Raw genomic sequence first — 27339 nt, 5'->3', positions numbered from 1 at the left:
GCCAGGTGTCCAGTTGTTTCTCCAGCTCAGCCTCCTGCCGCGGGTTCAGATCCCTAAATCTCTGGCGGATCAGCTGGGTCCCTGGCTTGAGGCGCAGCTGCAGCTCGACTACGTCCGTGCAGCCGGGGGTAGAATTGGAGAAGACGTCCCTGTATTCTGATAACAGGGTCCAAACCTCCTTCTTGAGCAAGGGGTCCTTGCGCAGGAACTCGTTGTCTTCCATCTCAAGGGCCTCCCACAACTCCTGCATATCTGGGGGCTCAACAGGCTCTTGGAACGAGTGGAGACGCGGGGGAGGCTTATCAGAAACCTCTAAAATGTCAGGCTTGACTAGCTCCCCAGCCACTGGGAGGCCAGCGTCCAGCAGGAGGGGCGTCTCCCCTTCATTTACCACCAGCACTCGAAACACACTGGTGGAGCCAGGCCTGTGGGCATACAGGCCTTCTGGGATGACAAGATCCTCCCCAAACCTCTGTTCTGGGGCAGCTAGTTGGATGGCATCCTTGGTGCGGTGTCCTACTAATTCAACAGGGACAGCCATGACACCGCGGCCAGGCAAGACCACCCGCTTGGCCGTGCGGAGTTGGGGTGGCTGGCCGTCAGTTGGAGTGACAGCGCTTAGCCTATACGTGGCTGGTGCGGGGTCAGCTTCGGCTCCGGGACCCACCGGCCGCGACTTGACGGGCTCGGCCTCGGGAGGGGCTGACGTGTCGGAGCCAGGTGTGGCTCCGAGGGCGTCCGGCCACGATTTGACGGGCTCGGTGCTGGGAGAGGCCGGGGCGCTGGGACCAGCCTGGGCTCCGTGGGCGTCCGGCCGCGACTTGATGGGCTCGGCGCTAGGAGAGGCTGATTCCTGGGAGTTGAGTGTGGCTCCGGGTGCATCAGACCGCGACTTGACGGGTCTGGACTCGGACTTGGCTGGCTGACTGGCTGGGGGTCCCAGGTAGAGGGGGCCAGGTGGACACGGCTGGCCGTTGATAAAGGTGTCGGCGGAGAAGATTGGTTCTGGAGGGCTGGCAATCTCAGGGAACGTTGTTGGCAGGTTCTCCAGCGGCACCTTGGGCACTGGGGGCAACCCCATGGCTAGCAGGTTGGTCCCCCTTTGGGCGTTGAGCGCAGTGTCCACCCAGTGCGTGCCTTTCTCGACCACACGTGGCTACTCTGGCAGTGGGCCTGGCAGAGGCCCCTCGTAACTCAACTCTCTCTCGGCTTTCTCCCGGTCAATGGGGACGCCACGGAGTGGGATAAACTCCCCACGCACCCACAAGCAAGGTGGTTGCATGTCGAAACAGAGCCTAGTTCCGAACTCCTTGAGAAAATACCCTCCTAGGTTCAGAGGGTGGGAGAGATTCCGAACCACAGTCACGTGGTACAGATGGAGTATAAGGGTGTGTGAGACTGCCATATATAATTCTTTCAATTTTCCTATTACCTGGAGGGGCTGGCCTTCCTCGTTAGCAGTCAGGATTTGGGTGTTGTCCGGAATCAACATGCGTTGCACGCCCATTGCGTGCATGAGGTGTTCAGAAATTACAGCAGACCCTGGTACACGGTTGCCAGAATCGATCATGGCATCAACCTGTACATGCTGGGCAGGGTCAGGAGTAGGAAACCTCACCCTGATATGGCAGGGGAAGTGGAGGTCCTGCCCTTGAGACAAGGGGGCCTCCCGTTCGGCTGGGGTTGGCAGAAACTTCGGTGGTGGCCGAACCGCAGCTATGGTGGTATCGCTTACCATGGTGGCTTAGACTGTAGCTTCGAATCACTAGAGCTTATTAATTATCACTGGGTCAACAATTTTATATTTCTTTTTTATCACTTGGTTGACATTTGTACACACTTATGTGTTGTTATCACTAGGAGCTCTAGGTGTGATTCTGGAAGCACTGGCAGCAGGGAATGTCCGTCCTGCAAGGTTCAGAGGGGTGACGGCGGTAGGGAATGTCCCGTCCTACAGCGCCGCTGGTTCGAATCCCGAAAATGGCGGCAGGGAATGGCCCATCCTACAGCGCCTCGGGTTCGAATCCTGGAAGGCAGCGGCAGGGAATGTCCCGTCCTGCCGTGCCTGTGGCTCAAAATCTGCTATCCGTCGCAGTGGTAGGCCTTACTTGTGTGCTGAAGCTTCGCAGCCACACATTGCCTTCTCAAGGAGACCAGCACCCAGCTGTCTGTCTCGTAGGTTTGGCCTGGGTGTCCTGGGGCTTGTCCCAGCTACACTTGCCAATTTAGACTCAGTTCTGTAGCCGTCTGAGCTAAATTATCCGATTACCGTGGCTGCGCACCTAGCGCTACTCCTACACGGTACGGAAAAAGCGTCTTAACTGGCGCTTTTAGCAGGCTAAATCTGCTTGCCGTAGGCCAGAGGCCCACATATTGCGTTCAAAATGATGGAAATTCGACCTAAAAAGGCCGTCTCACGGGTCAGTTGGCTTCTCAGTTGGCGGCTGATTGTCCCCTTACTTGCCAAAGGGTCCAATCAGAGGTAGAATAGGCTAATTTCTGTAAGGCTCGATTGAAACACGCTGACACCAAGATGTGGTAAGCCGAACGTTTCAGCTCACAGGGTTGCGAGTTCGAGTTCAACGAGCCTTAGCCTTGAATTATTCTACCAAAACAAACTAGCAGGATTTAGTCATACAGAAATTATATATTTAACTGAATAATATTTACAATGAATGTTTACTATATATATACAACAGATTATAACAATGGTTAGGTTTGAAGGGGGTGTGGGACGCTAGGGCTTAGCTCCCGGCGGTAGACAGGCTGTGGGGGCAGCTGTGGTAAAAGGGGAGGCAGCGCCTCCCGGTTGTATAATCGCGTGAGGGGCGCGTGATAGCTGCGTGTTTGAGTCCCTCCCCACATTTAGGCAGGCCAGTTTGACCGCTGGATAGCGGGGTCAACATCGGTCATGAGATAAATGGTGATATAATAAGATTAGTGCAGAGGGTTTGTTATGATAAGTCACAGCGTAGCAATTCTGTAAACTGCCTGTCCGTCTGGTTGTCGTATTACCACAATATATCCGTTTCCAAATTTTAAATTCCTACTTTCTAAATAAGTTGTTTATTAAAATGTTTTTGTATTTAATTTTTTAATTTTAACAAACAATGGTTTTGTTTCTTTTACTATTAAGGATTTATTTAACATTTTCCCCTAATTACAGCTACAAAATATGGGAAATTATTATGAAAAAGTAAAATACTAAATATTATTATTAATTTGCGACTTCCTTTTGGGTTTTTGAAAATTAATAACAAGGATAAAAATTTCCAATGTATATGAAGAGACAAATAAGATAAATCAGACAACAAACAAACAAGCAGGCATGTTAAGTTGATATTTAACTTTGCTTTGCCCTCAAATTTACCAGCTGTCAAAGTCAGAAATTTTATCATTTACTTTTGAGTGAGGATTAGTTTACTGGCCATTGCCATAAAAGTTAATTCATATAACTTATGGGTGAACTGCTTTGCTATAGGGAGGACGGGTACATTGGGCTGTTTATTACACTAGTCCCCAAAGTTTTTTAATAAAATTTTCTTAATCGTTGGTTTAACAACTTTAGGGACTATAATCGAATTTTGATCGGACGGTTAATTAAGTTGAGTGTACAAACGTTTTAACCACTAATTGTAATGTATATATGGGTTCACTTTGTGTATTATCGTTGGGTAGGTCATTGTCTTATCGGCCATTATCTTTTCCTTTATATCCCTGGCCTAGCTACCTAACTTCTGTTAATTTTGATTTAAAAAATATAAATAATTGTTTATTACAAAAGTTAAAGAAGCTAAGGTTTTACAGAACACAAATTGCGCTCAATTGATTCCTAATCCTTAATTTTAGAAATTTTTCTGACAAAGGTAAAAAAAAGTTTTGTGCGTCTTTATTCTTTGAGAAAATTAACTTTTCATTTTTCACAATTTAGTTCATTAGAATGGAACGGTTAAATAAATGCTTTGTTTAATAATTCTATTTAGTAGAAGGAATTTTTATATCAATAAATACATTTATGAATATTGATTTTACTTAGTACATAAAAAATAACAAAAATGTTAGTTGACAAAAAATCATAACAAAAAATAGCCAATTCAAAGGGAAAAAATGGATTTCAAAATATTTCTAGTGTAATTTCTTAGTATTTCGATCTGTTCTTAAGTTATGTTCTAGTCCCTGCAGTTGGCCGTTGCAGTTTAAAAATTCCCTCCTCCCCCCCTCCCCCATTATTTTAAATCTATTTAAAAATAAGGATTGGGGTATCATCAGTGCTCAACAAGGTGCTTTGAGTGAAAGTATCTATTTCTTTCAGATTAATGTATGTGAGAATCATCTTTTTTTGCTTGTAATATGTTAATACATAATTTTTATTTTAATTAAACGATTTCAACTTTGTTCTTTTCTACAAGCTCCATTGGTATATTTTTTTCATTTAGGATAATAGAGGTAATCCATTAGAGTGAAAAATATTCTCAGAAAACAGAATGTAGAGTAGTTTGTCGGCTTACAATTTATGTATATGGCATATAAAAAGTAGTCATATAGCTGACAAATTCTGACATGCCTCATATTATCAATATTATGTCAACATTATGACATTTATATTCTTTCATTTACCTTAGAAACACTTGGACAAAACCCATTAAAGAGAGAGGTAGGTTTTTGGTAGAATCCGTAGAGGTATGTATTTTAAGGCTTAAAAATAGTATTAGAACGATAATATTCACTAAATATGTGTATTTCTTATTGAAAAGAACTATAGATAAAAAAAATTTTAAAAGTTAACATAAATTTTTATCGTTCTACTACTGTTTTTACCTTATAACACATAACCTTTACGGATTCTACCAGAAACCTACCCCTCTCTTTTTCATACAAGTCTTGGATTTGGGGTTTCCTTAGCACTATATAGATAAATTTAAATGTATATGTCAAACTTAGGGAACCTTAACTAACTACTAGGCTAGCTCAATAAATTTTTTATTTGGCTAAATTATTAATATAATAAGTGCACAAAAGGAAATATCTTTTTGATAATTCTACAAGTAATTGGTTAAAAGTATGAAGAGAAGAATAAGATAGAATACTAATTAGAAATTTACATGGATTTAGGAATAGGGGAATGGGAAATTAATTAATATTCTCCCAATTATTATAGATGAAATTGTGCTTTTGTTATCTTGCAATGATTATGGAAAAGGGGGAGGTTGTTGATGATTATCCCCTCCCTCCCTGGAAAATGCAAATTTCTTCAGAAAAACTTTATGCCAAACTTCTTTAATTTTTCCTACGTTGGAAAGAATCTTATTTTTATTAGAAAGTTAATTTTTTTTCTGCAAATCAGAATTCAAACAAGGAAGGCAATATCCATATATGACAACAACTTTAATAGATTATTGCATCAGACATATTTTATCATAGAAGGTTCATGTATCAAATATCCTTACCGCCAGCCTGACAGACCAAATTTATCCTTATGATAAAGTAACAGGATCTCTATCTGTGTGTCTGTCAGTATGTACCGAAGGCTCTCTCTTACCACTGAACCGATATGATTCTCCTTTACAGGGTAGCTTCTAAGGGGCCCTTGGAATGTTTTTAATTAGTTTAGGAAAGGGTACCACCAACCTCCCAAGAGAAATCGTCCCTAGAAAATAATGCGCCCCCCCCCCAAAAAAAAATGTAATCTTTTCTTTTTAAAACTATAATTGAAAGTAATGGGGTCAGCTCCCTCCTCCTCAAGGGCCTCTAGATGCCTCTAGGGGCCCTCAAGTCGCTAGTTATAAATATATTGGAATGGAAAATTTTCAAACAAAGATGAAAATCTAATGTTAGCTTGGCTACCAAAAATAATTAATTCTGGTTTAATAAAGTTTTAATAAATTAACTTCACATTAAAGAGTAAGTTGGTTGGTAATTGGATTTATAAATTAAAACCAACTTTTCCCTAATCAACTCTACTTCAACTAGGATAAAACTATCCATAAGAAGCGAAACCTTTCAAGCAAACTTATAACTAGGGACATAACTAGACTTAAAATTTTACTAGCGAAGCTACTTTCTGACTTTTCTGTAATTCACTTAGTAAATGACAACGTATTTCTTTTAACTTTGCTTTTGCTGCCTTAGTCATAGACTAAATTATTAAAGGAGAACCATATCGGTTCAGTGGATACATAGATCCCTCGTTACAGACAGACAGACACACAGGTAGACATCTTGTAACTTTTATATAAGGATAAATAAAAAAAGACTTACAATATTTATTACATTTTTTTAGATCCCTGTGTCTTTCTGAGGAATTAGTTTGCAACGGGCAATCAGACTGTCAACAACAAGAGGATGAGGTAAAAGTCGTCTTTCATTTTTTAAAAACAAGGGATGGCAACATCAACAAGTATTAAAGCACAACAAAATATCGATGATCTAAAGAAACTGAGTGGGTTACAGAGCAGATGTTCAGTGGTCATAGACTAAAGTAAGAGATACTATTAAAAAGAGGATATTTCATTGAATTAAAAATCACAAAACCTTTGTATATAAAGTTTTTTGTATTATGACCGACAGCCCAATAACATTTCTGACCTAAAGACGTTCAAAAGGACAGACGAAGTAGATTGTAGAGTAGCTTCGCTACTCAACACTATACGCCAGTCTACTCTATATTTCACTTGTATTGTATTTCAGCTTGATTGTGTAAGAATAGCAGAAAACCAGCAACTTGAAATAAGGTAAATAGCATTCATTTTTTATAAAATCTAGTACCAAAAATATATATATTTTTGAAATTCTTGGAAATGAAATGAAACTTGGTGAAATATATATGCGAGGGAGGGGAGATATAATAATGGTGGTGAGCTGAATGAAATCGTTTACCCAGGAAATAAGGGACATTTGACCGTAAATTATCCTAGTACCTAAAGCTTGATAGATAGGTTTTCTAATTCATACTTATATTCAATCTTGATTGGGTTGTACAATTCAAATAAATAGCTAAACATTAATTAGAATTGGGTAGTGTCGGTTTCGTGGCATCGCCTCTTAAGGGGCGTTTCTTCATATTTTCACAGTAGCTTTTCTCCTATTTAAAGCCATTGCGGGGAGCTCTAACCCTGCGGGCCAATCATTAACATTTGCCTAACCTAACATAAAATAAACTATAAAAAGCTGTAAAAATACGACGAAACGCCCCTTAAGAGGCGATGCCACGAAACCGAAATACCCAATTAATTTTTTTTAAATCTTTAAATTAAAAATGTTCGAAATATAAAAGATCTTTAGAATATATTTATTTTAGATCAAATGGAGTAGAATGGAAAACAGTTTGTGGAGCTAGCTGGTCTCAAAGCCATGCTGAAAATGTTTGTGGAAAACTAGGTAATACATTATTTTCATTCGTCTGAATAAGTAGCATTTAAATGGGAAAAAAATATTTTACTTTCTACTTATAAAAAGAAACATGCTTTTTGGAATAATGATGAGTATAAAAGTGAAAATTTTGTAAAAAGCATCATTACTTATTTTATTCTTTTATAAAACTAACAAGAACAATTATGACTTAAATCATTCAACTCTTTCTCTTTTTAATTTGAGCTTTTGAATGATATTATTTATTATATTTTTGTCTTCAATTCTATAGCATTCGAATCACCAAAACATCGACTGTCATGTAGAAGCTAAAATTTCTTAATAATAAAAGGTTTATATAGTGGCTTCGCTTTGCCTAAAGTATTTTTCCTCTTCTATACTTTAAACTCTAAATGCTACTCAAGCCAGAATTCAATGTATAGGTATTAAGAAGCAGATTAATACATCATCCATTGTCTTATCCCTTCATTCCTGATCTAAACCCAGCGTTAAAACATCAAAAGAAAAGTGTAAATTTTAAATGACGTTATTTACCTTTTTGAAACGTATTTCATTTTTGTACTGTTGCAGCAAGATTATATAATCATCCTTATAATAAAGTAAAAGGATCTCTGTATGTGTATCTGTAGGTGTTTTTGTACCTAATGCTAACCGCTGAACCGATATGGTTCTCCTTTACTCCTATACTGAAAAATTGAGTATTGCTTCGTTTTACAGACAATTTTCCTCAAGTATTAAAATAAAAATCATAAAAATGGTTTTAATTCAAAAATTTTCATTTAAAATCCGCGGAAAGCTGTCTATAATACAATACGATAAATAACTATTATTGAATTTCAGGTTTGAATGTTCGTAACCCTGAGTACACTCTGGATCCAATTGAATCAAAGGAAAAAAGAATTGCTATTTCTTTAAGAATTTTCAATTTAATCTGGATGAAAGGGGTCCAGGGAGGACGAGGATAATTGATTTACAGCCCTTTATTTTCCTCAAAAAATTCACTTTAAGGGGATGATGAAAAGAACATTCCTTTCTTTCCCACAGTTGATCAGTGGTCATTTGTGGACCCTAATTCATTATCCATTGTTCTCTCCCTGTATCTCTGAATGGGCCTCATATTAATACATTTCTAGAATACTTTGGTTAATAGTAAACTTTTCATAGAATTCATTTCAAGGATGTGGAAGGGAAAAGGCGTAATTGTAAAGCAAAATTTTCCTTCTATCTTATAATTTACTAAGATTTTGTGGCGTTTCCCTCATCGTGCCGTGTTTTGGGCACTCTTATTTTCAAAATAAATTTAAAGTAGGAGAAAGGGTTACTTTAGTTCAGGTTAGGTTTGGTTATATTGGATACTGTGTCAGTGTTTAGCCCCTCAGGTATAAGAACCGCAGGATCAGGACTCCAGGCTGGGGTTAGACATTGTAAAAAAAGCCTAATGCCCCCACTTGTTTTCATATTGTTTTCCAAAATAAGGGGAAGGGTTCATTGCTGAACAGGTACTTTGTCGGAATGCACCGATGTTGCTTTATATAACACTTTTAGTCTGCTACACTTTGATAAATATAATGAAATATTCTACTTTGCCTAGTATTTAATTTTAGATATACTCAATATTTGGTGCTTTCCAACAAGTGGTCGTTTAAGCAATGATACCTCCCACCCTCAATTTAAAAAAAAATAATTGAAAATAAGGGGGGGGGGGGTTAGTTTTGTTCTTCTCATGCCTAACTTCTGCGGGTAGCAATAACCCTGCGAGGCCTTAGCCTTTGATACTCTAACTATGCAAGAACTATCCCCCCCCCCCCCCCACTCTAATATTAATTTTATTTTTTTAAAAGGCGAGAAGGGGGATCCTTAAGGAGGGTATTTGTGTGAAAGCGCCCCAAAATTTCTTAAGAAAAACAAAGGCAGAGGAAAACATTAATTAAACTACATCAAAAAGATTACCGCAAGATAAAGGGAGTCGGATTTTGTCATTTTTTATTACATTTTCTAACATCATTTTATTATAAACATGATGTTTTACTTTTTAGGAAAAAAGGCTTTTAGTCATTACTTTTTAGGCTAATCTAGATTTTTAAATGATTTCTCGTCATTTGTAAGGCCCTAGAAGAGACCTCTAATAGAGTATTGGTCTCTTTTTTTCAATTCTATTACTTACTAAAATTAAAAGCAATCTTTTGAAAAAAGGATGGTTTGATCCTGAACACTGTTAATGAGACAAAAACCGGTTTGTGTGAAACAGCTGTCGTTTTAGATTGCACAGGTAAAATTTTTTCTATTATAATTATTCTGCATAGGTTATGTACCTATGGACAGGCCCGCAGAGCTTGAGCATACCGTTTCCCGGGGGCCATCACCATATTAAAATGAAAAAAAAGTGGAAAAATGCCAGGGATCTAAAAAAAATAAGACAATAGCCGATTATTGATTTTCATCCCTAATGATGATAAACAAAATTGCCACTTTTGTAGGCTACAGTTAGTGGTTGAAACATTTGGACACTCAACTAAATGCACAAACCAGTCAAAATTTACCCAAAGTCCGCAATGTTATTAAGCAAACGCCATTATTTTTTTTCCTTTTTAGAATCAAAAAATGTAACAGTACTAACTGAAGAAGTTACAACAGAGACATCTGGTGTCAAATCTGAAACTACCATTGCTGTTGATAACGTTGAAACTACAAAAGATTCTACAGATACTTCTACTCCAAAGACAGATGATTTTGTCCTCAAGATGTTGGGAGTTTCAGAAGAGCTTAAAACTTTATCTGAGGCAGTCAATTCTTTGAATCCAAAACAGGTAGAATTTATATAAATTCGAAAGAAGTTGTATCAACTTTTTTGCTTTTTATTTAAGATAGCTAGCCGGTTCTTTCAGTAAGTAGTAGATGTAAAATTTTTCATAGAATTCAGATATGCAATCGGTTTTTTTGTAGACCTCTTATTTTTTAAGTAATTTAAGTTTTTTAAAAAAATAATTAAGTCGGTTTTAAGGTATTAAAACGCAACAAAATAAAAGAAGAAAATGGCCAGTATGAACAAAAATAGTAAGATCTTTAATTTGACACCTTACTTTTAAAATTCTGTTGAGTAATTATTGAAAAAATCTATTTTTTTAACCTCGGTTTAATGAAAACTTTAGACCTAAATATTTTCTCAAACAGACATAAAAAACATGGGTTCATATATACCTTTAGAATCAGAAAAATATTACGAATCTATTCTAAGCAAAATTGAAAAAGTTTTATAAAACTATTACAAAAAAAATAAGTTTATTTTAAGAATCATAATTTTCGGCTTTAAAGGGTTAGCTTGAACCAAACCTGAACTAAACCTAAACAAAAGACAATGCAATGTAGCAGATATTTTTTAAACACAAGAAACAATAATGTATTTTTAACTGCATTGTTTTGAAGTTTATAAACAGACTGATGCATATTTGTTCATAATTTTTCATTCTTTACATGTTCTTTAATATCACTATATTTATTGTAGTATCTATTGTATATATTGTATGAACGTTCTCTTTTTTTTCTGGCAATTCTATAGGTTAATTTTATAGATTAAGCTTCCCGATTCGTCAATTTTTGCGATTTGTGATTGGCTAGTTTAGTAGTTACAATTCTTAAAATAAAATTTTTATTTTTTCTATTTTTTATTACAATTTTTTAAAACTTTTTCAATTTCGCTTAGAATGGATTCATATTATTTTTCTCATTCTAATGGTATATATGAACCCATATTTTTTATGTCTGTATGAGAAAATATTTAGGTTTAATGCTTTGATTAAACCGAGGTTAAAAAAATAGATTTTTTCAACAATCACTCAACAGAATTTTAAAAGTAAGGTGTCAAATTAAAGATCTTACTATTTTTGTTCATACTGGCTATTTTCTTCTTTTATTTTGTTGCGTTTTAGTACCTTAAAACCGACTTAATTATTTTTTTTAAAAACTTAAATTACTTAAAAAATAAGAGGTCTACAAAAAAACCGATTGCATATCTGAATTCTATGAAAAATTTTACATCTACTACTTACTGAAAGAACCGGCTAGCTATCTTAAATAAAAAGCAAAAAAGTTGATACAACTTCTTTATATTTTATTTAAAACAGACCGAAAATAATACAGCTAAAATTAGGTTTTTGATAACGTTTTTTCAACATATTTAGTAAACTTATTACTTAAGGGTCAGTTTCTGAAAATAGGTATTATTTATTTTTTTTTGCATATATGCAAGATGACCTGTTTTTCTCCTTTAATAGAACAATAAAATGTGTAAAAAAAAACTTAAATTGTCAATTGAATACAATCTCCATCTTGTTTATCATTCAGCTCTAGCTTCGAATTTATCCTAACCAATAGTTTGAATTCTTATAAATCTAAATTAATACTGGGTTGGGGTATATTTAGGTTTTTTTTTATCTTCTTACCCAAACAATATTTAGAAACAATGTGGACAATGGAGTGTTCCTGGAGGTGAGACTCTGGACCAGCTGGTGGCAGGAGAGGCCGGTCAGACTGGTGTACAGTGGCCATCACTGGCTCTTATGTTCAATGTTCAGGTATACTTTTTTTCGAAGCCTTTTACAGTGCCTATAAAAAATAACATCATGCTAGCCAACCAATAGTCAATTAAAATGCATACCGGCCTGCTATTGATAGTTTAGTCTGTGTATTGGCCTATAATTGGTTATTAGTATTTTATAACGTCATTTTTAAAGGCACTTTTTTCATGTGCCATTTTTTGTAGGTTAAGGTTGTAAACCCAACTATGAAAATATCACAAAACCTGCCCATTTTCAAAAAAAGAAGACCAGCCTAAAACTGTTATTAATTTTCTTGTCTTTTAATAGGAAGCAAATATTTTATAGTTCAATATGTAGTTTCAATACCGGATACTAATATTTTACCTACATTCTCCGTATATTTTATAATTTTAGATTTCAAATATTAGCTCTAGATTTTAAGTAAAATATTCTATATTTGAGGTGTAAATTCACTTCTGTATATTTTCAGTACTTCATAGTGTTTCATATTTACAAAAATATATTGATTAAGTACATAAGTAAGGGTGTTAAATAAAGCATAGGAGGAAGGAGAACTATGGTGCTTCTAAAACATTATGCAGTTCTGATGATTTGATAATATAAATATTGTGCGAAAGTTAGTACATACATACCCTTTTTATCTATTCTTTTTCCTTATGCAATAAATTTTTTTTTATGATGGAGTAATTGAATTTATTTCAGGAGAAGACCTCTTGTTCTGTGCAGATTTTATCTGAGAAATGGCTCATAGCTCCTCTAGAGTGTATTCAAAACAAGTAAGTTTTAGATCTGTTTATTAAGATATATAAGTTTTCTGGAATTTTAATGTTAGAGGGAGATTTGAAACCTGCATCAAATTTTAAGGATTTTTATAAAATTCGTTTTTTGTATAATTCTTTATCTAAAAGCGGAAATGCATTTTAATTTAATTAATTTTGACCAATAGGATAGATGGATTTTAAACTACCTGCGCTCTAATTGGTTGAATGATGTACGCCATCCAATCAGAGCGCAGATTTTTTAAATCCACCAATCACAGATGCCAAAATTAATTAACTTAAATTGCATTTCCGCTTTTAGATAAAGAATTATAGAAAAAACCAATTTTATAAAAAAAAATCCTTAAAATTTGATGCAGATTTCAAATCTCCCCCTAACTTTAAAATTCCGGAAAACTTATATATCTTACTGTTTATATTTTAAAAACCTGGATAACCTATAGAGGACGGATTGCATCTTACTATAGCGCTTTCCTGAACCAATTGTTGCTAATGAAGTGCATTATTACACGGTCAAAAGTAAGTAGTTCATTGACAATCCACCCTTTGAAGAAATGACATTTGTCTGAAAGGCATAACTGTGCATGGTAACAAGTTGCGCCTTTTTTGAGCCAAAGTATTCCCCATACTCTTTATTTTTCGCAGCTTATATTAGCAATTTTAACATCTTTTGTTATGACAAGGTGTTTTGCCGAGATTCAAACCTATTACCTTCCCGGAAATTAGCGGAATCTCTATTTGTTATGCCAAAGTCGGGGAGGGAGGGGGGGGGGGGAGCTAAATCTTGCATTTTTTTATTTTTAGGATTTTTTATTACGTGTACCACTGCACACAATTATACGTACACAACTTAAAAATTGAGCCAATTATTCATTTTAAATACTAATGCATTTTTATTTTTCTGTAGGTCGCTGAATCCCTTTGAATGGGTCGTATTTGGCGGCCCAAGCGGAGATACTCTACGCAAGGGTGGTACAGACACACAGATCAAAACAGTTAAGAACATTATTCCTCACCCCGACGCCAACCTGACCGTAACGGCGGATGGAAATGGCGACAGCAAACCGTTGTTCCGCTACAATCTAGCTCTTATTGAATTACAGGTAAGTTTGATATTTAAGCTAAACAGTAGATGAGGAATGGGTTAAATAACTGTATGTTTCAACCCCGTGAGTCCTGTACCAATTTTCAATTGGGTCTTTGAATATCAGCCAATAGCGTAGAAAAAAGTAACAGATTCAAGTTGCTTTAAAAGAGCAGAAAGCAAGAAGAAAAAGGTCCCAAACACAGGACCCAGGTAGTTGTCTTGGTTATAGCTCTATACTTATACATTTATTAGTTTATTAGTACCTTTCAAACTATCAGCGGAAATTTATAAAAAAGACATTCACGCACTTTACATAGGAGCAGTAGTCACTAAATTTTCAAGAAAACCTTAGGTTACATATTACTATGTATAATTTACTTTTTCCGTTCGTCTATGATTGCGCTTTTTATTGTTGTATTTATGTTTGCTTTAGTACCTGTGTATGTTGTCATCCTTGTGTTATTTGTTGCTAAGTCTCCTGTAAAAGATGTCCCAATTACTGTCAACTTATATTCTGCAATTACTTTAATACAAAATTATATATTCTACACAGTAAATACACACATAGATTCTTATGTAAAACTCTAACAAGGTTAAACTTGTTAATAGATGTACAGCTTTATGACTTTTTTTCAATTGAGTATGGCACATGAATTAAGTATTCTGGTGGCTTCATTTTTTTCCTCTAAGTCCCCTGTTCCCTTAATTTTTTCTCATAAAATTAGTACTCACTGTTTTTTGATTTTTTACAATGGACTATTACTTGATATTCATCCCATATCATTACAACAAAATTACCCCTTTTGTAATTTAAAAATAGTTGTAAAGTTTTGGAACTGCTAATTCGAAATTACAAATCAAGTTTTAACAAAGGAACCAAAGTTTTTAAAAGTATGTTAATAACAATTTGGGTGCTAGTATACTTTACAGTCCAATGTCTCTTATCTCCCTGATACAATGTATTTAAGCTTTAATAACAAGGCTCTTAATTACATAATAAGAAAAACGGTCAGGGAGGGAGGGTATATTGGAGCTGTTTATTACACTTGTCCCCAAGTTTTATAAAAACCTTTTCTTATCCGTTGGCTTAACACTTTGGAGTATTTACTTCAATGTTGGTTGGTTTGTTCATTATGTTGGGTGGCCAAATGTTTAACCACTAATTGTAATCTACTTCTTATCAAATTATCATTATTGGGTATTTACATTAATTTTTCTGTCATTGTCTTATCCCTTTAGATCCCTGAAGAAAGTAAACCTTATCCAAATAAAACTTTAGCATCGTGGACTTCATAAGTTCTTTGTTTGTTGATTATAAAGTTTGGATTCAAGTAGGCTTATCAGTAATAATTTATGAACAAACAAGAACAATCATGTTTATATCTTGCAAAGCATTAACAAGTTAAAAACACTTTATTAGGTCAATTTATTGTTAAAAAAAATATTTTCATTTATAACTCAAAAATTATGTTAAATGACTAATGAATTTATTAGTATATATATATATATAATCCAGATAGCTACATTGATCCCCTATTAGGACTTTTTTCGTCTGCAAGCAAATTGCTTTCTGCTCTTTTGTATCGACTTTTGATTATATTTAAGAGCCAATTGAAAGTCATGGGGTGGGGACATACAGTTATTTAACCCCTTTCTTCACTATCGTTTTTATTCTAATATATAGCTAATCAAATTCAAATTAAAAGAATAATCTTATTATAATGCATATAAGAATATTATTGGTTTATTTAATATTCGTTTGATGGATTTCTTTACAGCCATTTTATTAGATTACCCGCCATCTAAATGGACTTTTACAGAATGTCAAGGCGCAATTTACTGCAGTTTAATTGCAATATTGTTTAGGTAAAAAATGGAAAAATCAAGGAATATACAGGGCTAAGACAATGGACGATAAATTAATGTTCATCATCTGTAGATTATAATTATAGGTTGAAATGTTAAGTCACTCAACTTTATGAACCAACCAATTAAAATTAGATTAAAGTCCTCAAAATTGTTAAGCCAACGAATAAGAAAACGTTATTATAAAACTTTGAGGACTAATTTAATAAACATTGTAATGTCCCCTCCCTCCCTTTGAAAAATCTCATATACTAGAAATATGCATGGATTTCTGTATATTTCTTTTAATAAGGAAAAAAATAAACATATCTTGACTAATATCTAGCTTCCCTTAAAAAATTGTTTAACAATAAGTCCAGCAATTTCATAGTTCTTACAACTTTAGCATGACAACATCCATAAAAGCGTAGCTATGATACGGTTGGACAAACGAACATTACCACTAGTAGAGTGTCAGAACTGAACTATTAGAATATATTTATGTACAAGTCTTAACAAAAACAAAATTATAGAAAAGCTTCGCTTTTAAAAATAAATTGTTTTCAAAGAAAAAGAGCAAATAAAGATTAATTTTATAACACAGTAAGACATTTTTAGGAAGGAAAAAAATGGTTAAACATTAAATTAAAATATTTCTATTATCAATAAGCGATAAAGGATATAAGAGAAATCACCAAAAATCAAGCTTTATTTTATGCTATAAAGTCGCTATAAAATATTAAAATAAGGTGATAAAGTCTAATAATTTTAAACGTTTCAGTTATTATTTTTGTTACTGACATAAGCGTAGAATTATTGTGTTATGAAACAGTAACTTATAACATCTAAAAGATATTGACAAATTGGCCTTGCAAATTGGTGAGAAAAGTTATATAAAAAATCACATAAAAATGTAATAATCTTCTTAGAGTGTTTAGCTAATATGTCTATATATAAGTATTTACCTACACTCAGAAAATAATAATATCAAAGAAATATATCATGGTTCGGCAGCCGCGCGCTAGCCGCCTGTAAGCCTCAGGGAAATCAACCTTTTAAATTATAAAAATAAGCTGGAAGCCTAAACATCAAATACGGCAATCCCTTTTTTAAAAAAAATAAGTTTCGAAGCATCCAAACACGTTTAAAATTGAGGCTTAGTCGCGGATGACGCGCAGCTACCGAAGTATATAGTCTCATTCTATATGAATATTATATACAGAATATAAAAAAAGGATTTATAAATAGCGTACAAAAAGTAAATTATGAATAATCAAAGAGAACCATAAGAATTCCATTTGCCAATGTTTATTCATCCTTGAATATTCCGATATTAATTACTTTTTATGCCTTTTGAAATAAAAAGAATATATTTCTTACTTCTTCTATTACATTAAAAAAATTACTGCTTCCTTGTCATTTGGCTCTAAGGTCTTTGAAAACAGTAGTCTCAAAAAAATAATTTCTTTTTTTGTGTGTGTGAGTCTTTGACACATTTAGATGTCTACGTCTCCTTAATATGTCTTTACACTAAAGGACATGAAAACTATTCTTGTTTAGGATTTGTTATCACTGAATTCTGAAGTATCTCCTGTCTGTCTGGCTGATCAAGATATTATGCAGAGGTAATAGAGTAATAATAGTTATTTATCGCATCGTATTATAGACAGCTTTCCGCGGATATTACAATAAATAAGTATACAACTAAAACCAGTTTTGTTAGACCGAGGGGCCGAAGGCCTGGACTATCAAAACTGGTATTAATGTTATGATTTATTTTAAGATTTGTGAAAAATAAGATACTGGGCATGATTTTTCAGTATGGCTGAGAACCTGTTCTAATCCAGCGGATATTAATCGGTTTCGAAGCTATAAGCAATAAAAACTGATTTAAATTTTTAAACATTTATGTCATTTTTTACATCAACAACTTTTAAACCCGTACCCAAAAACATATTTATTGCTATGTCTACTCGTTCTAGACCCAAATTCTAACGAAAACATAATGTTTCTCATTTATGATCAGTTTGAACTTAACAAAGCATTTGACAATAAAAAATCTTATTTCAGTGACGTTTGTGTGACCGTTGGATGGAGCCGTGGGGAAGGAAGTGGGGTCAGCTTCCAGCAGTATCTTTACTATCTACCTAGTCCTATTCAAGATAACTGCCAGGTACATAGATAGATATATAGATAGATAGATGATAGATAGATAGATAGATAGATAGATAGATAGATAGATAGATAGATAGATAGATAGATAGATAGATAGATAAATAGATAGATAGATAGATAGATAGATAGATAGATAGATAGATAGATAGATAGATAGATAGATAGATAGATAGATAGATAGATAGATAGATAGATAGATAGATAGATAGATAGATAGATAGATAGATAGATAGATAGATAGATAGATAGATAGATAGATAGATATATATATATATATATATATATATATAGATAGGTAGATATATAGATAGATAGATAGATAGATAGATAGATAGATAGATAGATAGATAGATAGATAGATAGATAGATAGATAGATAGATAGATAGATAGATAGATAGATGGATGGATGGATGGATGGATGGATGGATGGATGGATGGATGGATGGATGGATGGATGGATGGATGGATGGATGGATGGATGGATGGATGGATGGATGGATGGATGGATGGATGGATGGATGGATTGATGGATGGATGGATGGATGGATGGATGGATGGATGGATGGATGGATGGATGGATGGATGGATGGATGGATGGATGGATGGATGGATGGATGGATGGATGGATGGATGGATGGATGGATGGATGGATGGATGGATGGATGGATGGATGGATGGATGGATGGATGGATGGATGGATGGATGGATGGATGGATGGATGGATGGATGGATGGATGGATGGATGGATGGATGGATGGATGGATGGATGGATGGATGGATGGATGGATGGATGGATGGATGGATGGATGGATGGATGGATGGATGGATGGATGGATGGATGGATGGATGGATGGATGGATGGATGGATGGATGGATGGATGGATGGATGGATGGATGGATGGATGGATGGATGGATGGATGGATGGATGGATGGATGGATGGATGGATGGATGGGTGGATGGATGGATGGATAGATAGATAGACTGATAGATAGATAGAAAAGGCTGACCTAGAAACATACAAACAAACAGACTAACAATCAAACAGACAAACAGACAAATATACATTAAGATAGACAGACATACAATGAAATGTGACTAAAAATGAACGTCAATTGTATTTCCAATAATCTAACAATTTTAGGAAATGAGATAATTTTATTTTGGTATAGAATTTATATTTATTTTTAGACTATTTAAATTTCTGTTATATAACACAAAGTTAAATTTTAGGTGGAAGGACTTGGAGATGAAATGTTCTGTTCCAGTATACCCGCTAATTCAACTGCCTGCCAGGTTATATAATAGATATCTATTGCATCATTATAAAGAGCTTTCCCAGTACAATGTACAATCCTATTATATAAAGTACTAAGGTTTTTTGTCTGAAGCTTAAGATTTCAATAACATCTAAACTGATTAAGTTCTCCTTTATAGGGAAGCTTAAGATTGGTGCTAGTATGGTTTTAGGCTATTTTGATTTTTCATTTTGCCCTACATCTACCAGTTTGACTACAGAATAAAAACAGTTATTTTAGCCACGAGATGGCGAAGGCAAGGACTAAAAAACTTGTACATGATTGTACATTTTTATATTCGTAGAAAACTGGATACAATACGGTCATATACATAATTTTTCAGTATGACTGAGAACCGGTTCTAATCCAAAGGATATTTATCGGTTTCGAAGCTATACCTGGAAAAGTAAGAAACTCCTAATAATATTATGGCTTGAGTGAATTATCTAATTCACGTTGTATTTATGTCAATTATACATAGTGTTTTCGTTAATAGGAATTAGATAAAGCTAAATGTATTCTTTGAATCACATGGATAATTTAGGAAGCGCGAAAAATTGTTATGGATGACGTCATAAAATACGTCTAAAAAGGAGGTATGTGAGGAGAAGTGGGAAAGGAAACCCCTAAGAAAATTGATTTAGACGTATTTTTATGACGTCACACATGACACTTTTCAGAGGTTTAAGTGCTTACTATTTCCCACTAATACTGGCCTTAGTATGGTAGGTGTTGTGCTTTAATCCATCCTAAAGAATAGAAATTTAAAGTGCAGATGAAAATTAAATAATTGTTTATATTACATGGTTTTTGTCAACTTCAATCATAATTCAAACTATTCCACACTTACATTGTCTTGCTTTACTTATTATTTAAATTAATATTTTAGGGTGATGCGGGAGGCGCAATCATGTGTTTATCTGAGGCTGGAAGTTGGTCCCTCCATGGCATTATGAACAGGTACAAATATATGCAGATATATATATATATATATATATCCATAGACACAGTGTTTCGCCCTTTTAGAGCTCATAAGTATGGCTTAATTCATCAGAGTTAATTTTGCACGTGGCAGGGCTTGAACCGGGAACCCTTAGATTACCAGGCCAACACCCTACCCATTGCGCCATTACCCCATGACGAGTAAGGAATGATATTTTGACCAGAGAGCTCAACCAAATTATGATTAGTTAGGGGCCTTGCACTTATAGCTAATTAGTACGGTTTTTCATTCTCTTAGAGTGTTCTAATTCAGCCTAATACCTGACCGAACGAGCATATATATCTATAGACACAGTGTTTCGCCCTTTTAGGGCTCATCAGTATGGCTTATATATAAATAGTAAAATAGACAGATATATAAAGAAGTTAACAGTTTGTTAACATTTTCTTTGAAAATTATATATTTGACTTTTATATTAAATAAAAATCTACCAGTTTTGACCTCTTAGGCTATAAGTCCTCTCAACGCCAACTTGAACTGAACATACTCTTTGTATTAAGTATGGTAATGAGTTACGCCTGTTTTGGGCCAAGGCTTTTATTAATGTCGCGCATCTGATTACATAGCAGCATTAGGAACCTGAGAGGCTGCGCTACGCGTTAAGTATTTCTACCTACAAGTTTTAATCTTATTTTTTTATTTTAGAAGTGGCAGCTGTGAAGAAAAATCAGAATCAATTTACACTTCTGTCAAGACTCTACACCCTTGGATTAATAATTATATTTCAAAATAATCAATTCAGTTATACACAAAATTATTGATTAAAAAGTGATTACATTATATGAAAATGGAAGAATACATAAAAAAAAACTGTAAACCAGTTTCCTACCTGAAATTTTCAGTTGGCATTATAAATTATTAAATATGATTATACAAATGCATTAACAGTTAAAACTATATAGAAAAATGTATTGGAATCTTTATTCTAATATTGTCTGTTGTGAAAAATAGGAACGATAAAGTCAATAAGTAGCGCAAATACAGAAACCATAAAAAAGTTACAGAAGATAAGTCATTCTAAAATTAAATATCATATTTATATGGAATTTATTTTATTGTTAGCAATTGATTTTCAAACGTTTCTGACTCGTCTTCGTACATGCAAACGGAGAACGTACGGACATCTCTAGCTATAGAGTTGCTTCGCTAATAACATAATGTAGTGAGATTATGTAATCGTTTAAGAAACATGAATATATAATTTTTCCAGTATGGCTTCGAAACCGATTAATATCCGCTGGATTAAAACTGGTTTTCAGCCATATTGAAAAATCGTCTACAGCATCGTTTTACAAACAATTTTCCGCGAATATTGAATAAAAAAAGCATAAGATCAATAACAGTTTTGTTAGACCGGGACTCCGGCCCCTATGGGATATAAAATCTCGTTTTAATCGTATATAATTTTTTCATTTTTAATCCGCGGAAAGATGTTTATAATTCGATGCGATAAATAACTATTGTAGACTTGTATACTATCTGTTCTTTACTGTCAATTATTTTTTTGAAAACATCACAGTAAACATGGATGATGATACTGTCCATATGAGTCTGGGTGAAAGTAAAAATAAAAAAAATGCATAGGTTTAATTTTTGAAAACTCTCCTTGGATTTATGATACGACAATGAATGATAAATTAATCTTTCCTAATACACTTAGTTTTTGGTAAAATTCTGCTTTTGAAGATTGAATGGGTGTAGTCCCTTTCGTGGCAACGCTTCTTTGTTTTGTTTTTTCACAGTAGCCTTTCTCCTATTTCTAGCCCCTGCGGTGGGCTCTAACCCTGCGGAGCCAATTACCTAAATCTGTGGAGCAATCACCTGACCCAAAGAACCTAACCTAACATGAAATAACCTATCAAAAGCCATTTTAAAATACGACGAATCGCTCCTTAAGGGGCGTTGCCACGAAATGGTCTATTCCCGATTGAATTTTATGTGAGAAGTGATAAATGTGCGGCGATAAATTTAATCATCATTGTCCTTTCCTTCACTAAAAATATACTTGGTTTATATAAGACGGAGCAAAAATAGTCAATTTGAATTATAGAAAAGCTGCGCTTTCTAAAAATGCATTAGTAGCTGTTAAAATTGTTACAAATTGGCAATTATAAAACAGGTTGTCAACTGCCAAAAACATTTCCAGTTATATATTCGAACAAGCCTAGTATTATAGGGCTTGTTCACTGTTCAGCAATTTTTTAAAAGTAAATGATAATAATCTTATGTTAAATTTAAATTTTATACTTTAAGGCAGTTTAAATTTTCTTATTTTGATTTTTTTCTAGGGCATAACGTAAAAGAACTTTATTTATAAAATTGCTCTAATAAATGGTTACCTTAAAGTGCAATCAGTTGAACAACCATTTCAAAAGTTACTTAAGATTTACTGTCCTTTTAGTATATTAAAAATATTATTATGCATTAAAACAAGGGTCTTAATCTTTAACAAACCAGTTTCAAATATAATGTAATAAATAGTTATAGAAATAATATAAGATGTGTCTTCCAAAAATGCACTAGTACTTGTGAAAAAGTGATTATGAAAAATCTTTTTAAAAAATTGAATTTTAAATGCTGTAAATTTCAGACCTTTATAGAAATAGAAACCATTTTATTATTTTAAAAAAATACTATATGTAAAAGTAATGTTATAAAAATTGATTAAATTAATTTCTATGTGATTTATAACATATCATTATCAATTATGTATTATTTTATGCGTATTATTTCAAAATATGTTTTATGTACTTTTTGAAAATAATGTTTTTTTTGTTATGATTTGTGATATTTGTAAATTGACTCAATTTGACTTTGTAGATATGTACATACATAATATATAAGTTTTTCATTTTGCCATTAATTAGATTTTTAACGCTTTCTCATAATGAGAAGTGCCACAAGGACCTCTAAAATAATGGTCTTAAAAGGTTTGTTTGTCCGTGTGTCCGTCACAATTTTAGAAAAGCCCTGCTCCAATTGTTTGCAAGTGAACTGCTATGCCGATTTATCCATTAATTGGATATCTAAATAAAACGAGTATAGTGTATATGCCAAATTTAAATTTAGCGTATCTTGGTCACTTTTATATTGTCATAAAAGTACACTTGTCATAAAGTTATAAAATTGTTATCCAATATTTAGAAATTCAAAATGTTTCAATGGAAGTATGTAATTTCTGGTAACAATCATAGAGTTTTTAAGTAGTTCTTTACTTTTATAGGGTTTACAATTCATCATGATAAGCGGTTGGCCAAAACTTACATGCCTAAATAAACGGACGTACGGATAGACCTTGATTTTATAAAAGCTACTCTTCCAAAAAAAAGATAATATATGTTTAGCACTTAGGTAAAATATTAATATTTGAGATAAAGGTGATATCTAGTAATTTACTGCATATGAAAAAAAGAATGACTACACTACTAACAAGCGCAGCAAAAAAAAAATTCCAGAGGCGTGCAAAAGGAGGGTGTCCTCTTCGTCTACACCCCCCTGACAAGGGTCTACCCTGCCAAACCCTCTGAAATTTACCAAGGGTGGTGTCAAGGCCGACCCCCACCCCCGCATATATTTAAGTAATGTTTTGAGAAATTCCTAATTTAGGGACATTTTTAGGGACTTTGGAGTGGGCGTAATAACTTAGGGAGTGTATCCACTTCTTTTTTGGTTAAGTTTGGGGGTCAACATTGTTATACGGGATTGACAACATTTTTCACACACCCTCCTTGTAACACCACTGATTTAATGTTGCTGATAATAAGCGCAGCAATAAAAAAAAATAACTAGTTCAACTTTAGATGAAAGAATATACAAGGCAATAAACAGTAAGTTTCAAAATTGAAGTCATAGTTTACAGACTAAATTAAAAATTCTTCCCAAGATATATAACTTTACATGTTAAAAAGCTCATCAATTTTAAATTATCCAATTTCAAATTCTAAAATCTGCTGAACTAATAAAGATAAAGACCATTTCCGTAGCTTACTTTAACTGAATGCTTGAAGGAGGTAAGCAATAATCTATAGAGCAGCTAAGCCACTAAAGGTGTAATCACATATCTTTTCCTTAGTTTACTTTTCCTTATTTACATTTCTTGTCTAAGATTGTTTTTATGGTGTTGCTATGGCAATAAAATGTAGTTTAGATATGTCATGTATGTAGACTAAAGTTACAGGATGTCTAAGTGTATGCATTGATCTATCAAAATATTCAGAGAAGTTTAAAAGGGTCCTGGTAAGGTTTTAGGCTATATGGAAAGGGATTTTTGATATACATTGGAACACTGGGACGACAGTTAAAATGTTTTTTTTTTTTATTTAATAGTAAAAGAGAAGAATACTAAAAAATGAAGATAGGTTGATTTTAGTTTAGGTATACTGGCATTATAGCTACAAACTGTTTTATGTTAGGTATATCAAACAACAATAATATTTTATAGAGAAAAAATTATTTTTGGATATATTAATAAAACACCGTCGGCTACTATTTGTTCATGAATAATTCTGGAGGTAAATTTGATTTTTATATTTTCTCTGATTGCACGAGCATTGTTCTAGTCCATGGAAGGAGGGGACGTTGGACTGTTTATTACACTAGTCATCAAAGTTTTATAATCACGATTTCCTATTCGTTAGCTTAACAAATTTGGGGAGTCAATTTTGATTCGCTAAGTTGAGTGTCCAAACCGTTTAACCTCTAATTTTGTGTATCATTATTGGGAATGTACATCAATTTATCGGCTATTGACTTATCTCTTTAGATCCCTGGCTTTTAGTCTCACAGGATTATTGACATCTGTAATACACAAATAAATTGTATGGATCTGAAGGGATAAGACAATAGCCGATAAAGTGAGGTACACTCCCATGAGGTAATGATGATACACAAATTAACCCTTCTCTAGATAGCAATTGTTGGTTGAAACGTTAGTACACTCAACTCAACTAACCATTTCAATTCATTAAAACTCTCCAAAGTTGTTGAACCAACAAATAAGAAAACGTTGCTATAAAGTACTAATGAAATAAATAGACCAATATCCCCTCCCTTCCTGATAAGGAAAAATGCAAATAATTAAAAATTCAAAAGTAAATATTTATTTAAATAAATTAATTTGATGAACATTTAAAACAAACTTGTCAAATGAGACGGGCAAACTCTAACAAATAAAAAGCGACTGCACTTGAATAGTATAAGAAACAAGAAGTTATTAAAGTTTAATATATTATTTTCTTGAATACAGAATGTTTGATATTGACAGTAACTTCTAGATACATTATAAAGATGCTTTGCTAATCAAATGGTACCTAATCGACTGATGATTCACCAATTCATATTTTTGCACTTACAAACTTACGGTTATAGAGTTGCTTATTTTCCAAATTATACCTCATTATCAAGGAGTCATCATGTAAAAAGTTTGAAATCAATTGGATAATTCTCCAATAGCTAAATATTTCAAACTTAGATTTTTGTCGGGAGGGGGGGGGGACATTGGGCTGTTTATAACACTAGTCCCCAAAGTTTTATAATAACGTTTTCTTATTCGTTGCCTCAACAATTTTAGGGACTTTAAATGAATTTTGATTTGTTGATTCATTAAGTTGAGTGTCCTAACGTTTCAACAACTAACAGTAATTTCCAAAAGAGGTATTTTGTGCATCATAATTTGGTATGTACATCAACTTATCGGCCATTGTCTTATCCCTTTGGATCCCTGGATTTTTTAGTGATCTATCCTCCAACTTTAAATATTTAAATACAAAGAATGATAAATGTATTGAGATGGATAAATTTGTTCTTGGTATTATCTTATGCCTAAAAACAATATTTATTTTGTAGCGTGCTTTACAGAAATAATTATGGATGCCTAAATGGTGTTTGGTCAATACCACACCATATTATTACAAAATGAAACAATAGAAAAAAAAATTCGAGGAGGTGTCGGGTTCGAGTCCTGACCATACCGTGTTATACTAGATGCGTAAAAAATGATATCCACTTCTGCTATGTTTGGCGCGTGACATCAATAAGATTACGGAGGTAGCCTTGGCCCATAGGCGCAATCAAAGGACTAGCTGTCTATTGGACAAACCAAGACCTATAGGAGTAAAGAGAGACACCACCTCACCTCAGTGAGGTAATTATAGGTATGCTATTGTGATAAAATGCTGTTAAGATGATTTAATATAAAGTGATAATTTGTAATGCGTAGAAGTGAATGCACGAAAAAAGCTTTCATCCTTAAACAAATATACTTTGTATCTATAGTTACATAATTGACAGTCACAAAAATGGTTGCTTTACTGGCTGAAACTTAGCTACTCTTAAATTTATCACTAAACTAAGAAAATATCTAAATTACGATAAACAAAATTACCTTTTCTTTAAATTATTGTTGAAAGGGATCATCTGCAGTTCACGGTAAAATATTCCTGGTAACGAATATTTCCAAGAATCTATGAGTTTTAAAGGCTGCTAGCTTCCAAACGGCTGAACGTACAGATCATACCCGCACATCATTTTAAGCGGCATAAGAAGGCCTACAAATAATCTGGAATAAATCAATAATGCATAATTATCTTGCAGTGCAGAGAAATGCGCGAAAAAGACATATTTTACGCGTTTTTTCTTCAATTTCACTCTGAAGTACTTTTATTTAGGCAATTTAATTTACTAACTTTCATGTGAAGTAATTTAGTAAAATTTTTCGTATATCCAACTGATTTTTGTCAAAATGAATTTCAATTGGACGTGATTTATGTTTCTTATATTACTGTTATATCAATTATTTATATTATATTCACTTCATTTTCTTGTTTTAACAATTGAAATCCATATTGACGAAAAACGGCTATATGCACACAAAAAATTTAGCAAAAATGCCCATTAAAACCTCGGTAACAGCAAAAAATGTCAAAAATTCCGCCTTTGGCGGTGAATAACGGCAAAATGGTTTGTCGGAGGCGGTTGGTGCATCAATATCAAATTATGTGCCTATACAAATATGAAGAAATAGTCTATAGCCCTAAAACGACTCCTTCCCTTCAAAAAAAGGGGCAAAAACCACCATTTAAAAAAAAAAAAAACATGCAAAGGGTGTCCCCAAAGTGTGAAAATTTGAAAAATAGGCACATATTATTGTTATTAGTCAAAATCTGTATCTATATGACAGTTTTAAGTAACTTAAAAATAGAAAAAAAAAAATTTTTTAATCTCATTTTTT

At 33.8% G+C, this 27339-nt stretch overlaps 1 protein-coding gene across 1 annotated transcript in view; it reads left to right on the top strand.

Annotated features, from left to right (window-relative positions):
• LOC145331470 (uncharacterized) overlaps positions 1 to 22965 on the top strand; it is a 128635-nt gene extending 105670 nt beyond the window's left edge. Inside the window, exons 29-42 of the mRNA XM_080176150.1 lie at positions 6281 to 6347; positions 6688 to 6731; positions 7298 to 7377; positions 8209 to 8260; positions 9564 to 9637; positions 9961 to 10175; positions 11823 to 11939; positions 12627 to 12700; positions 13611 to 13806; positions 17196 to 17260; positions 17706 to 17808; positions 19044 to 19106; positions 19998 to 20068; positions 20757 to 22965. Of these exons, the coding sequence (XP_080032276.1) occupies positions 6281 to 6347; positions 6688 to 6731; positions 7298 to 7377; positions 8209 to 8260; positions 9564 to 9637; positions 9961 to 10175; positions 11823 to 11939; positions 12627 to 12700; positions 13611 to 13806; positions 17196 to 17260; positions 17706 to 17808; positions 19044 to 19106; positions 19998 to 20068; positions 20757 to 20844 (1309 nt within the window). The 3' untranslated portion in view covers positions 20845 to 22965. The remainder of the gene's footprint in view (positions 1 to 6280; positions 6348 to 6687; positions 6732 to 7297; positions 7378 to 8208; positions 8261 to 9563; positions 9638 to 9960; positions 10176 to 11822; positions 11940 to 12626; positions 12701 to 13610; positions 13807 to 17195; positions 17261 to 17705; positions 17809 to 19043; positions 19107 to 19997; positions 20069 to 20756) is intronic.
• The last annotated feature ends 4374 nt before the right edge of the window (positions 22966 to 27339 follow it).

The sequence above is a fragment of the Acartia tonsa genome, chromosome 11, assembly GCF_053477335.1.
Source record: "Acartia tonsa isolate MP-2025a chromosome 11, ASM5347733v1, whole genome shotgun sequence".
Classification (NCBI taxonomy): domain Eukaryota; kingdom Metazoa; phylum Arthropoda; class Copepoda; order Calanoida; family Acartiidae; genus Acartia; species Acartia tonsa.
The sequence above is the reverse complement of the archived record's forward strand: the minus strand, read 5'-3'. Positions and strand labels throughout refer to the sequence as shown.